We start from the raw sequence: 12,240 nt of genomic DNA, 5'->3' as shown, positions 1-12,240 counted from the left end.
GCCGACCAAGGTGCCCATCTAAACTAATCCCATTTGCCTGCATTTGGCCCATTGCCCTCTAAACCTTTCCTATCCCCTATCCATTTACCTGTCTAAGTGTCTTTAAAATGTTGTTATTGTACCTGCCTCAACCACTTCCTCTGACAACTCGTTCCAGGCATGCACCATGCTCTGCATGAAGAACTTACCCCTCAGGTCATTTTCAAATCTCTCCCCTCTCACCTTAAACCTATGCCCTTTAGTTTTTGATTCCCTTTCCCTGGGAGAAGGACTGTGTACTTTCACTCTTTCTATGCCCCTCATGATCTTATACATCTCTATAATGTTACCTCTCAGTCTCCTGTGCTCCAATGAATGAAGTCCTAGCCTGCCCAACCTCTCCCTATAACTCAGAGCCTCGTGTCCTGGCAACATTCTCATAAAACTTCTTTGCACTCTTTTCAGCTTAATGACATCTTTCCCTTAGCAGGGTAACCAAAACTTTACACAGAACTCCAGGTATAGCTTCACCAATGTCGTGTACAGCTGCAACATAACGTCCCAGTTCCTGTACTCAGTGCCCTGACTGATGAAGGCCAGCGTGCCAAACGCCTTCTTCACCACCCTGTCTACCTGTGATGCCACTATCAGGGAACTATGTACTTGTGCTATGGAGTACAACTATGTACTTCTACTCCTAAGTCCCTCTGTTTTACTACACTCCCCAGGGCACTACCATTCACATATTTGTTGGTTAGTTGGCTACTGTAAGTTAACACTAGTGTAAGGGTGAGCGGTGGAATCTGGGGGCGGGGGGAGTTGGTGGGAATGTGGGGAGAATAAAATGGGATTAGTGTAGGATTCATATAAATGGGGGCCTGATGGTTGGCTCTGAGGACTGAAGGGCCTGTTTCTCTGCTGTATGACTGTCAGTCAAATGGCCACAATACCTGGAGGCTAAACTGCAAGTCAGTGAAGCGTAAGACAGGATGGGACTTTAGGATACCTTACAGGATTAACAACAACTTGCAGTCCCAGTGCTCTTAGCAATGGGATGCATCGCCAAGCATATTCAAAATAATGGATTATGTTGCCAAGCACGGGAAGAAGGGTGGATTTCAAGAATAACTGCAAAGGATAAGACGCCCAGGGACATTCCAGTTGCCATTGATTAATAATAGCCTATCTCATTTCAACTTCAATTGTGAATTTACATTACTTTGATTTCACTTGGGGGGATAATTATTTTACCTACACTATGATTCCAGATGCTTTTAAATGATCCATTAATTAATGTTAAATAAGATAAAGCAGTATTAGTAAAAAAAACTATTGTTAGGACTCAATTCGCAGCGGTCCTGTCCCTTTAAATCTGGGCTCACAAGGCTTTGATTGCCGAGGCTGTCAATCAAAGGCGCACGCGGGGACGTTTCGTGGGGATCTTGACGTCACACGGGTTAGCTGTCAATCAAACAACCCAGCGCTGCAGCTGCTTCGAGGAGCCGAAGGCTTCGGTCACGGTACCTGCTGGATCATGGCAGGTAGGGACAAAAATCAGACGGCTTTGATATCAATCCAGCAGTCAGACTTATTTTGCTAAAAAAAAATAAGATGATATTTGCAAATTGTGTTTCTCTGTTGCTTATATTAAAAAATAACATCTGTCCTGTTGCAATAGATGCAGAGATGCGTCAGAGGTTGCTGCGCACAGTCAAGAAGGAGGTGAGTTGGTTTGTGTACATTGTAAGGAAATGTCGTGAATTGGAACCTCGGTACCGAGCCGTGTAACAGCTGAAACACAAGCACATCTCTGCACAGTACTTCATGCAGACTGCTAGCCATTGACAAGGACCTTTGGGGTTATCATTGCCGTGTGGTTATTCCCATTCCAATGAGTTTTCCCTTTTATTAATCCCATTAATTTGGGAGATAATTGCTTTACTTAGTTTATTGACAGGTGCATTCCATCCCACAACCCGGTGCATTTTAAATATAGGTGTGGGACATGTCGAGTGTCCGACATAATTCTACCAGGAGGGGCGATTGGTTCTCAATTCAATCATTTTGGAAAATTGAAAGGAATAAACGAGGCCTCAGATCTGTGGGGTCGTGGAAGGTGTCTCAGGTCTGCGTGTTGAGGTTGGGGAGGGAGTTCCGGAAAGAAAATAGTGAATAAATATTTTATTTATTTAAATAAAAACATGAGATCCGGGCTTTCTGCAGCATTTGAGTCCAGTGTGAGTTAAAGATTTGGGGAGGAGTGTTCCACCTGCTCGCGGAGTGTGTGGGCAGTGGGGATTGGTAAGACTTTGAGTCTGAAGCCCACTTGGATTTATTGTTTTAATGCAAAATTACACGCTTTGCATTTGGTGTGACATTTAAAGAGATGGTCAAGGCCAAAATCTCATTCTGCTGGTGAATTTGAATTGTTTGATTTGGGCAAAATTAACTATTGCATCCATAATTGATCCTCAAAGCAGAAGATAAAGATATCTTTATTAGCAGCATTTACATCGAAACACACAGTGAAATACACCTTTTTACATAGTGTTCTGGGGGCAGCCCGCAAATGTCGCCATGCTTCCGGCGCCAATGTAGCATGCCCACAACTTCCTAACCTGTACATCTTTTGGAACGTGGAAGGAAACCGGAGCACCCGGAGGAAGCCCACGCAGACACGGGGAGAACGTACAAACTCCTTACAGACAGCGGCCGGATTTGAACCCGGGTTGCTGGCGCTGTAAAGCGTTACGCTAACTGCTACGCTACCGTGCCTGCCCTCAATTCAAATTCATCAACAACCAAAAACTCACTTTTCCATGTCTATTGTATCTCCATGTATATTGTAACATGCAATGGGCCATAGTGGCTGAAGTCCGATCCCATGTGTGTGGGGGATATTGGAGGCAGTGCCAGGTGGTGCACAGATTGGGAAGCTTATCAGATGTTCTCAAAACTGAGAGAATTTCCCAGCTCCTTCTCCTTCCAACTGTGTTTATTTACATGATATCCTTCATAGGTTAAGTATCATCAGTGTGCATTCTGTTTGTACCATCTGCTTGTCAGTTACATAAGGGGTATGCTGAATTCCTTCGTGCATGGATTACATGGATTACAGTGCAGCAGGAACAAGCAGGAGCCTGGGGTGTTTGTGTGGATGGGGTTTGCTTCAGGGGCTGAGTATTTAGGATCTTACCTTGTCTCACTGGCAAGGATAGCAGAAATAAATTCGAGGGAGGATGTAGTATTGTGAGTGTTTGCAGACACCATTAGGAACGATAGCAATGCTGATAAAACTAATAGGTTTTTGAGGGTGGGGTGGGGGGGTGGGTGTGTGTAAAGGAAGCCTCACAGTGTGATAGTGTTTGATCTGAGAGCCCCTTGGACTCCTCTGAGAAATTCTTGGCCTTAAATTCTGTGGAGAGATGATATGAACTCAGATTGGATTCCCTGGAATATAGAGGGTTAAGGAGCAATTTGATTAATTTTTTTTTGGATTTGGCAATGAGTTGGTGAGATAAATAGAGATTCTCTCCTCCAGCGGGGAGAGTGTAGGGCAAGAAGACGTGACCTTAAATCACAGCCCAGTCATTCAGGAGAGAGACCAGAAAGCACCTCTTCACTTAGAAGTGGTAAAGATCTGTCTCCCCCCTGTCTCTGTCCCCCCCCCTGTCAAAAATCAGCTCTGTTCCATTATTTTAAATCTGTAATCAATAGGTCTTCACTAGACAAGGCTATGAACGGTTATGGAATTAGGGTGGAGATTATCCATGGTGATTGAACAGGCTCGAGGGACTGAATGGCCTATCTATCTTTTTTTGGGAACAATGACCCAGACATTGGTTTAAACCTTCCAACACTGCCTTCAACTGTTCACTGTTAATTCCGAATGTTGCCTTAAACTGTTTGGTCTCTGTTAACTTGCAACGCTGCTTTGAACTGTTTCCTGTTAATTCCCAACACTTCCTTGAATTCTTCAGTATTAATTCCTAACGCTGCCTTAAACTGTTTGGTCTCTGTTGATTTCCAATGCTGCCTTGTAATTAAACTGACCAGCAGTTTCTCAACGATAGGGAGGAGCAAGAGGAGGTGACAGAGCTGTCCCCCAGCTGAGGTGCTGAATTCATGCTGAATACATTGTGTTCTTTCAAGGTCAAGAGACCGTTGACACAAGATTAGAGGGCTGTGGGTGGGGAGGGTTTGTGGTGGTGGTGGCATGCAAGGCCATCGCGGGTATTACGGTGGGACGTTAAGACAAGCCTCCAGAAGTTGTGCATTCTCTTTGCACAGTGGACTGGTACTAGGGTAGGGGTCGGTGAGGTGTCAGCTGTTATGAAAGGGGTCTAACAGAGCAGACTAGGGAAAGGCATTTCCACTTACACCTGAGTCTGGAACTCGGGTCTGTAAATTTAAGAGAGACATGATTAAATCCTGCAGTGAGATCCCCAAGAGGGGGCCAAACGTGGAGTTGCCTACTATGTGGCATAGTGGAGGCGGATAGAAAGGATGGACTTAAGGAACAGCTACACTATAGGAGGATCTGTTGTCCGGTTGGAAGAAGAAGATTGGGAAGAGGCTCTTGTGGAACAAACACTACAGAGATGTTTCAGGCTGAATGGCCTGTGTGCTCTGTAGACACTGACAAAGAATAAATCCAATAGGTTGACCATTCTAGGGCATGGTAGTATAGCAGTTAGCATAATGCTTTACAGCCCCAGAGACCCGGGCGACCTGGGTTCAATTCCAGCCACTGTCTTGAAAGGAGTTTGTACGTTCTCCCCGTGTCTGTGTGGGTTTCCTCTGGGTGCTCCGGTTTCCCCCCACATTCCAAAGACGTACGGGTTAGGAAGCTGTGGGCATGCTATGTTGGCACCGGAAGCGTGGCCACACTTGCGGGCTGCTCCAGAACACTCTACGCAAAAGATGCATTTCACTGTGTGTTCCGATGTACATGTGACTAATAAAGAGACCTCATCTTATCTTCAAAATTCCAGTAGTTATCTCTATGGACATTAAGTTGTTATCATCTGCTTCACTTGCTTGTGTCAGTAGGTGTTAATTTGGCTGTGTGGTTATACTCGCTCTCCCTGAGTTAGTGTGGTTTGGGGCTTGAGTCCAGAGCTCAAGTTGAGTGTCATACCAAGGCAGCGTTCCATTCTCAGAGGTGATCCACCCTTACCAGTTCAACCTACAGATAAAAGGAACATCCACTGGGTGAAAGGAATGTGTCTCCAGGTTAACTTGTTGGTTAAACCCTCAGGATCTGCAAGTGCACTGAGGGACCAAATTGCACTTGAGAACATCAGCAAAGCCACTCAGATCATGTGACACCTTCAGTCTTACCTGTCCGACACCACCCCCCCCCACCCAAACGCCCTTCACTGTTCCAGACACTGACTGATGGGAATGATTCAGAATCCAGTAAGGCTGGATTGGTTCCAGAGAACGAGCTTGGGAATGAGCAAGCGTTTCTCAAACACTACTCCCTCGCTGATTTTAGGATTGATCAGTAGTTTGAATGAACACAGACAAAAGCAGCAAAAAATCTGTGCTCTGTGGCTGAAAAATTGTCCTGCAAGGGTTTGTTGCACAGAGTTGCCTTGGGTCAATTACCCAGGAAACTGTTCCCCTTGCTCGGAGAAGTTTGTTGCTTTGCACGGACTGACTTCCATCACTTTCTTTCTCAGGACATGTACATCTTTAGATAAGGGTGAGTGGGAAGCAGGTTGATGGACAGGGTGAGAAACACGATGATGCTGGTGGAACTCAGCAGGCCAGGCAGCATCCGCGGAGAAAAGCAGTCCTGAAGAAGGGTCCTGACCCAAAACGTTGACCGCCTGCTTTTCTCCACGGATGCTGCCTGGCCTGCTGAGTTCCTCCAGCATCGTCGTGTTTTTCATCTAGATTCCAGCATCTGCAGTCCTTTGTTACTCTTGAGGAACAGGGCAGCTGGAGAGTTCTCTATTATTCACAATGATGCCTTGGGGCATTTAGTTTATGTTGATCTAGTTTGATGCTGCTGGTATCCCCACTGTTACACTGAGACCTTGACCTAGAGAGGGACTTGAACCTACATGGAACTGCATGGAAACAGGCCCTTCAGCCCAACTCTTCCATGCCAACCAAGATTCCCATCTAAGCTAGTCCTATTTGCCCGTGTTTGGTCCATATCCCTCTAAACCTTTCCTATCCATGTACCTGTCCAAGTACCTTTTAAATGTTGTTAATATACCTGCCTCAACCACTTTCTCTGGCAGCTCATTCCATATACTGATCACCCTCTGGGTGAAAAAGTTGCCCCTCAAGTTTCTATTAAATCTCTCCCCTCTCACCTTAAACATTTTCCCTCTAGTTCTTGATTTCCCAACCATGGAGAAAATGACTGCACACTGCCCCTCATGATTTTATACACCTTAAAAAGATCACCCCCCCCCATTCTCCTATGCTCCAAAGAAAAAAGTCCCAACCTCTCTCCATAGCCCAGTCCCTCGAGTCCTGGCAACATCCTTGTAAATCTCCTCTGCACTCTTTCTAGCTTAATAACATCTTTCCTATAGTAGGGTGACCAAAATTGAACACAATATTTCCAAATGCGACCTCACCAATGTCTTGTACAACTGCAACTTAACACCTTAACTTCTATACTCAGTGCCCTGACTGATGAAGGCCAGTGTGCCAAACGTGTTCTTCAACAGAAGACAAAAGTCATGGCAACAACCTTTCCCTCAATAACAGCATAACATAAGAGCTGGTCATTGACTTCAGGAAGGGGGATGGGGCATATGCTCCTGCTTACATCAACGGTGCTGAGGTCGAGAGGGTTGAAAGCTTCCAGTTCCTTGGAGTGAACATCACCAATAGCCTGTCCTGGTCCAACCATGTAGACACCACGGCCAAGAAAGCTCACCAGTGCCTCTACTTCCTCAGGAGGCTGAATAAATTTGGCATGTCCCCTTTGACCCTCACCAATTTTCAGCGATGCACCATAGAAAGCATTCTATCTGGATGCATCACAGCTTGGTATGGCAGCTGCTCTGCCCATGAGTGCAAGAAACTGCGGAGAGTTGTGGACATAGCCCAGCGCATCACGGAAACCAGCCTCTCCTCCATGGAAACCATCCTCTCGCTACCCTGGTAAAGCAGCCAGCAGAATCAAAGACCCTGCCCACCCTGGAAATTCTCTCTTCTCCCCCTTCCCATCATGCAGAAGATACAAAAGCCTGAAAGCACATACCAACAGACTCAAGGACAGCTTCTATCCCGCTGTTATGGTATCCATACGATAAGATGGACTCTTGACCACACAATCTTGCACCTTATTGTCTAACTGCACTGCACTTTCAATGTAGCTGTTATACTTTATTCTGCATTCTGTTATTGTTTTCCCTTGTACTACCTCAATGCACTGTTTAATGTATTGATCTGTATGGATGGCATGCAAAACAAATGTATCTTGGTACATATGACAATAATAAAGCCAAAATGGAAGCCACCTTCTATAGTTGCTTGCTCCAACACAAGAGAGCTACACTGTCAGCCACTGCTGCTAGCCAAATAATTTAAAATGTTGGCGTCATTCCATTACTAGCTCGCATGCCGATCCACTTGTGGGTCTGCATGGTTTCTGCATCAGCAATTCAATAACGGCTTGTTGGGCACAGGGAGGGGCACAAGGGAAAGTCAATGGTAAAGGGTGGGGGCATCGGCACTGTCGGAATGGATTACCAAACTTCAAATGAGACAGTCGCAAAGTCACCTCAAAAAATAACTTTAAAGTATATGTGGATGTTGTTGGAAAGGGAAGAGTTCATTGCCCATTCCTTCTTGCCCTTGAGTCAGTGGCGGTGAGCAGCCTTCTTGAGCCACTGCAGTCCTTCTACTGAAGGTGTTTCCATGATGTTGTTGGGATGGGAGGTCGAAGGTTTAGACCCAGCAACCATGCAGAAACTGGGATGTATTTCCAAGTTGCGATGGAGTGGACTTGCAGGGGGTGGCATCGCTGTGCCTGCTGTCCTTGCCCTTGTTGGTGGCGCTGCCAGAGTAGCCTAGGTAAGTAACTGTGGAGCACGTTTTAGGTGACTCACTGCAGGCACACTGGAGTGAATATTTTGTGGGGTTGATCCACGTTCCCTCATGGAAACAGGACCTTTGGCTCACCGAGTCCATGACGACCATCGAGCACTTATTTATGCTAATCTCATTTTCATTCACCCCATGTTCACCTCAACTCTCCCCAGTCTGACACTCTCTCGCTCTCGCTCTCTCTCTCTCTCTCTCGCTCTCTCTCTCTCTCTCTCTCGCTCTCTCTCTCACTCTCTCGCTTGCTCTCGCTCTCTCTCTCACTCTCTCTCTCTGGTCCTTCCCTTATCAACATCCCCGGAGCCTTCAGAAAGACCCATACGATAACTTGTGCTGATAGGAAATTGGAGCATGTAGGCCATTCGGCCCTTCAAGCTCGTTCTCTCACAGTTCTTCCACTCATCCAGCTGCCTTGGGTCCACATCCTTCAATGCCATTGGCTAGCAAAAATCTATTGATGTCAGACTTCAATGACAAACAGAGCTGGGGTCTGCTTCTTGTTGGAGAGAGAGTTTCCCACTTCTGCCATGATGGGACCTCTGTGCTGGGTGGCCTTGCTTGGGATGGGCAATACCCTGTCCAGAACAGGTGGGAAGGTGTCCAGCAGGATGCCAAAATAATGTGCTTCAACAAGTGGCAATCACCATACAATGAATTCTTCTGAACTTGCTGATGTAAAAAGAAGAGTCTGGTGGATTGTTCCTCTCTCTTCCCTGCCTCTTCATCCCTGTAGTGACGGTGACTGCTGATTACCTGAGTGATTCACACAGAAAATAAATTCTCCCCTGAGAATATCAGTAGGCTAGCGAGGGACTCACAAGGGTGTAGAGTGGCTAACTTACAAGCATACATTACAGAGACTGTGAAAGGTTTTAGCATCTGTGCTTTAGTGGGATTAGAAGCATTTAGCTGTTTCCAGGAAATGGCCATCATCAGCCCTGGATGGGTAGACGGTGGTGTTGAGAGGCTGGTGGGTGTTGCTGTGGCAACCAATGGAGATTAGGCCAAATGGACAGGATAATGGAGGCCCTTGTATCAGAAAAGTCAAAATACAGGAGATGCCATTTATTTAAAAGCCATGAGCTTAAAAACATTCGCACTACACACATCCACAGTTTGTCACGACTTGTTATTTGCTTTGCGCTTTGTAAACCATTTCCCATTTGCTCTCTGTAAGGTTCTGGAGCTAGTTAGCAAAAGAGAAAAGCTTCCCTTCATAATGGGAGCCTTCCTTCAACTGTGTTGTAATTCAGAGGGATATTGGGAGGGAGAGGGGGTTTGACCCCATTGGAGGGTAAACTCGGACAAGGGGTGGTCCCAGTGTTAGAGCAGATCTCGTCAGTTGTATGACAGCTGGGTTAGGTTAACCCTGGCTCTTCCACATTAGTATGGCTCATTTCCAGTTTAGGTACAAATGTGCCAAGTACAGACTCCTGCCTTCGCTTCCGACACCACCTTGTACTGATGTTGCCTGTTGGTGTTTGTAGCCCAACCCATAAAGTCAGCTGCTAATCGAGATTTCCATTCCATTGATATAAAGTGGATTGGAGGGCAGAGTTGAAATATTAATTCATTGGATTAGACACCCGTTTGGTTATCATACTATGAGTGCTAGCTACTTTTCATATATAACCTTCTTTGCACCTTTACAGTTATACAGCATAGAAACAGGCCCTTCGGCCCAACTTGTCCATGATGACCATGATGCCTACGTTAATCCCATTTTCCCTCATTAGGTCCATATCCCCCTGCTTCTGTCCTATCTAAGTACCCGTCCAAATGCCTTTTAAATGTTGTACCACTTCCTCTGGCAGCTCATTCCATGTAACCACCATCCTTTGTGAGCAAAACCTGCCCCTCAGATCTCCTCCAAATTTCTCCCCCTCGCCTAGTTTTAGATTCCTCCACCCTAGGAGAGCACCTACCTACCCTGCCTATGCCCCTCAAAATTTTATAAACCTGGATGAGGTCACCCCTCAGCCTCCTCTGTTCCAGTGAGAACAAACACAGCCTGTGCAATCTCTCCTTATGATAAAGCCGTCCATTTCCAGGCAATATCCTGGTGAACCTCTTTCTATTGCTACTACATCCTTCCTGTAGTGTGACGACAAGAACTGTACTGTACTCCAAGTCTGGCCTGACCAGTGTTTTGTATGGCTGCAACATGACATTTTGGCTCTTATAGTCAATGCTTTAGCCTTTGAAGGCAAGATTGCCAAATGCCTTCTTCACTAACCTATCCACCATTATCAGGGAGCTGTGAACTTGCACTCCAAGGTCCCTCTGTACAACAACGCTGCCGAGGTCCCTGCCATTTTCCTTTTCTAGTCTCTCAGAATTTGACCTCCCAAAGTGCATTACCTCACACTTATCTGGTTTAAATTCCCTCTTCCATTTTCACGTTAGGATGCTTGCCATTTGGTAAAAACAAGGTCGAGGTTTATAAGTCCTCACGTGGTAACGAAAGATTTGTTAATGGTGTTTACCATCTACCTGATTAACAGTAACAGTTAACCTGTCTGTAGCTCTGCAGTTTGTCTCTTCATCCATTTCTCCACCTCTCCTCCCTTCCTGTGGGCAGCGCTCCCTGAGTCAGGAGCCCGTCGGTTTGTCTCACTCCAGAGATTCGGGCACCAAAATGTAGGTTGATATTTCTAGTGTGGTACTGAGGGATCGGGGAGAGTAGGCAGGAGGGCTGCACCCTCAGAGGTGGCGTTTTTCCCAATGAGAACACCGCCCTTCTCGCACGGGTACGGAAACTGAGAGCTGCTGTTTTGAAGAGTTTTCCCCTGGGGCCTGGCCAATGTTTATCTCAAGTTCATTGTCATGAGCGCACATACCCAGGGTATAAATGCCATGAAAATTTGCGTTCTGCAGCAGCAGCACAGTACATGACAAACATAAATGACATAAACTTAAATTATGTATAATTTATGTTAATTTACGCAACAATATAAACAAAAATAGACATAATGACAGTAGTGTAAGTGGACCGATATAAGCACCAGTAGATCTAAGTGGAAGTGGTGTGGAAATAATGGACAGAAACAGAACAAAGGCTTTGACTGATGAGAGAGGAATCAAATATTTACGGCCTTAACCATGCAATTTAAGCACAGGTCAAGCAAAGTCCCATCTCAGTGAGACAAGATGTTAATAATAAGGTATAGAGAGAATTTATTGTTTGCACTGTTTTACACAAGAGCCAGACTTGGCAACGATTTCTTCATTCACGCTGTCTCTGTTCTCCTTCACTGTTTCCAGAAGGCTCCTTGGTTACTGCTAACTGAATGTGTGTCTCTTCCATTATAATCCAAGGAGTTAAGTGTTGGTGTGCTGTTCAACTGGCTGGGACATCAGCCCCAAGCCCAGTGCTGATGTCGATTTGATACCTGCACAAGGGCTCTTTGCGGCAGTGATTAGCACGTTGTGATCTTGATCCTCTGGCTTGTTATATATATTGGCATAGATTGGGAGTGGCTAAAATTGAGAATTGGAATCAGTTTCCGACTGGCAATCAGTAAAGAGTAACACACTGTGATTGCCGGGGCCTACACTAATTCCAGTCTATATTAATGGCTTGGATGAAGGGACAAAGTGAACTGTGGCCAAATTTGCTGATGATAGATGGATGTGTTAGTGAGTTGTGTGAAGGACAGTAAGAGGATGTAGATGGGTTACGTGAGTGGGTGAGAAGCTGGCCGATGGAGTATAATGTGGCAAAATGAGAGGTCATCCACTTTACATGGAATAATAAAAATGCAAATTATTATTTAAATTGAGGCTACAAACTGTTGCAGTACAAAGGGATCTGGGCCGAGGCCCATTTCAACTTCTTCCAATACCTAGCGTCAATAATCTTACTTCATTGCCTGAGTGCACACAGTACAATTGTGGTCTTCCTGCTGACTTTGACCTAGTTTAATTGGAGCCCTGCGATTTTGCTCCCTTTGCCAGAGCTCACCAGACTGTGTTTATGTCCTCCCTCACTGATTCTGCCCTCCCACAAGTAGCCACAAACTTAATATGTACTTTGCTGCCTTCCCCAGTTGCGTTTTGCCGGAATCCAATTAGTGACTCTTGAAGAAAAAGGTTGCAGGATTTGGTTACCAAGCCGTCTGCTCTCCTGCTGCGCATTAAAATGCACTGCACTAATTCATCAATTTGTGTTAAAATTTTCTC

The 12,240-nt window shown here is 45.7% G+C and overlaps 1 protein-coding gene across 1 annotated transcript in view; it reads left to right on the top strand.

Moving 5' to 3' along the window:
• The first annotated feature begins 1,426 nt into the window (after window positions 1-1,426).
• sgsm1a (small G protein signaling modulator 1a) overlaps window positions 1,427-12,240 on the top strand; it is a 97,112-nt gene continuing 86,298 nt past the window's right edge. The window contains exons 1-2 of the mRNA XM_052031975.1: window positions 1,427-1,520; window positions 1,658-1,701. Of these exons, the coding sequence (XP_051887935.1) occupies window positions 1,514-1,520; window positions 1,658-1,701 (51 nt within the window). The 5' untranslated portion in view covers window positions 1,427-1,513. The remainder of the gene's footprint in view (window positions 1,521-1,657; window positions 1,702-12,240) is intronic.

This window comes from Pristis pectinata, chromosome 17 (assembly GCF_009764475.1).
Source record: "Pristis pectinata isolate sPriPec2 chromosome 17, sPriPec2.1.pri, whole genome shotgun sequence".
Lineage (NCBI taxonomy): Eukaryota > Metazoa > Chordata > Chondrichthyes > Rhinopristiformes > Pristidae > Pristis > Pristis pectinata.
Note: the sequence above shows the minus strand (reverse complement) of the source record. Positions and strands in the feature narration are given on the sequence as shown.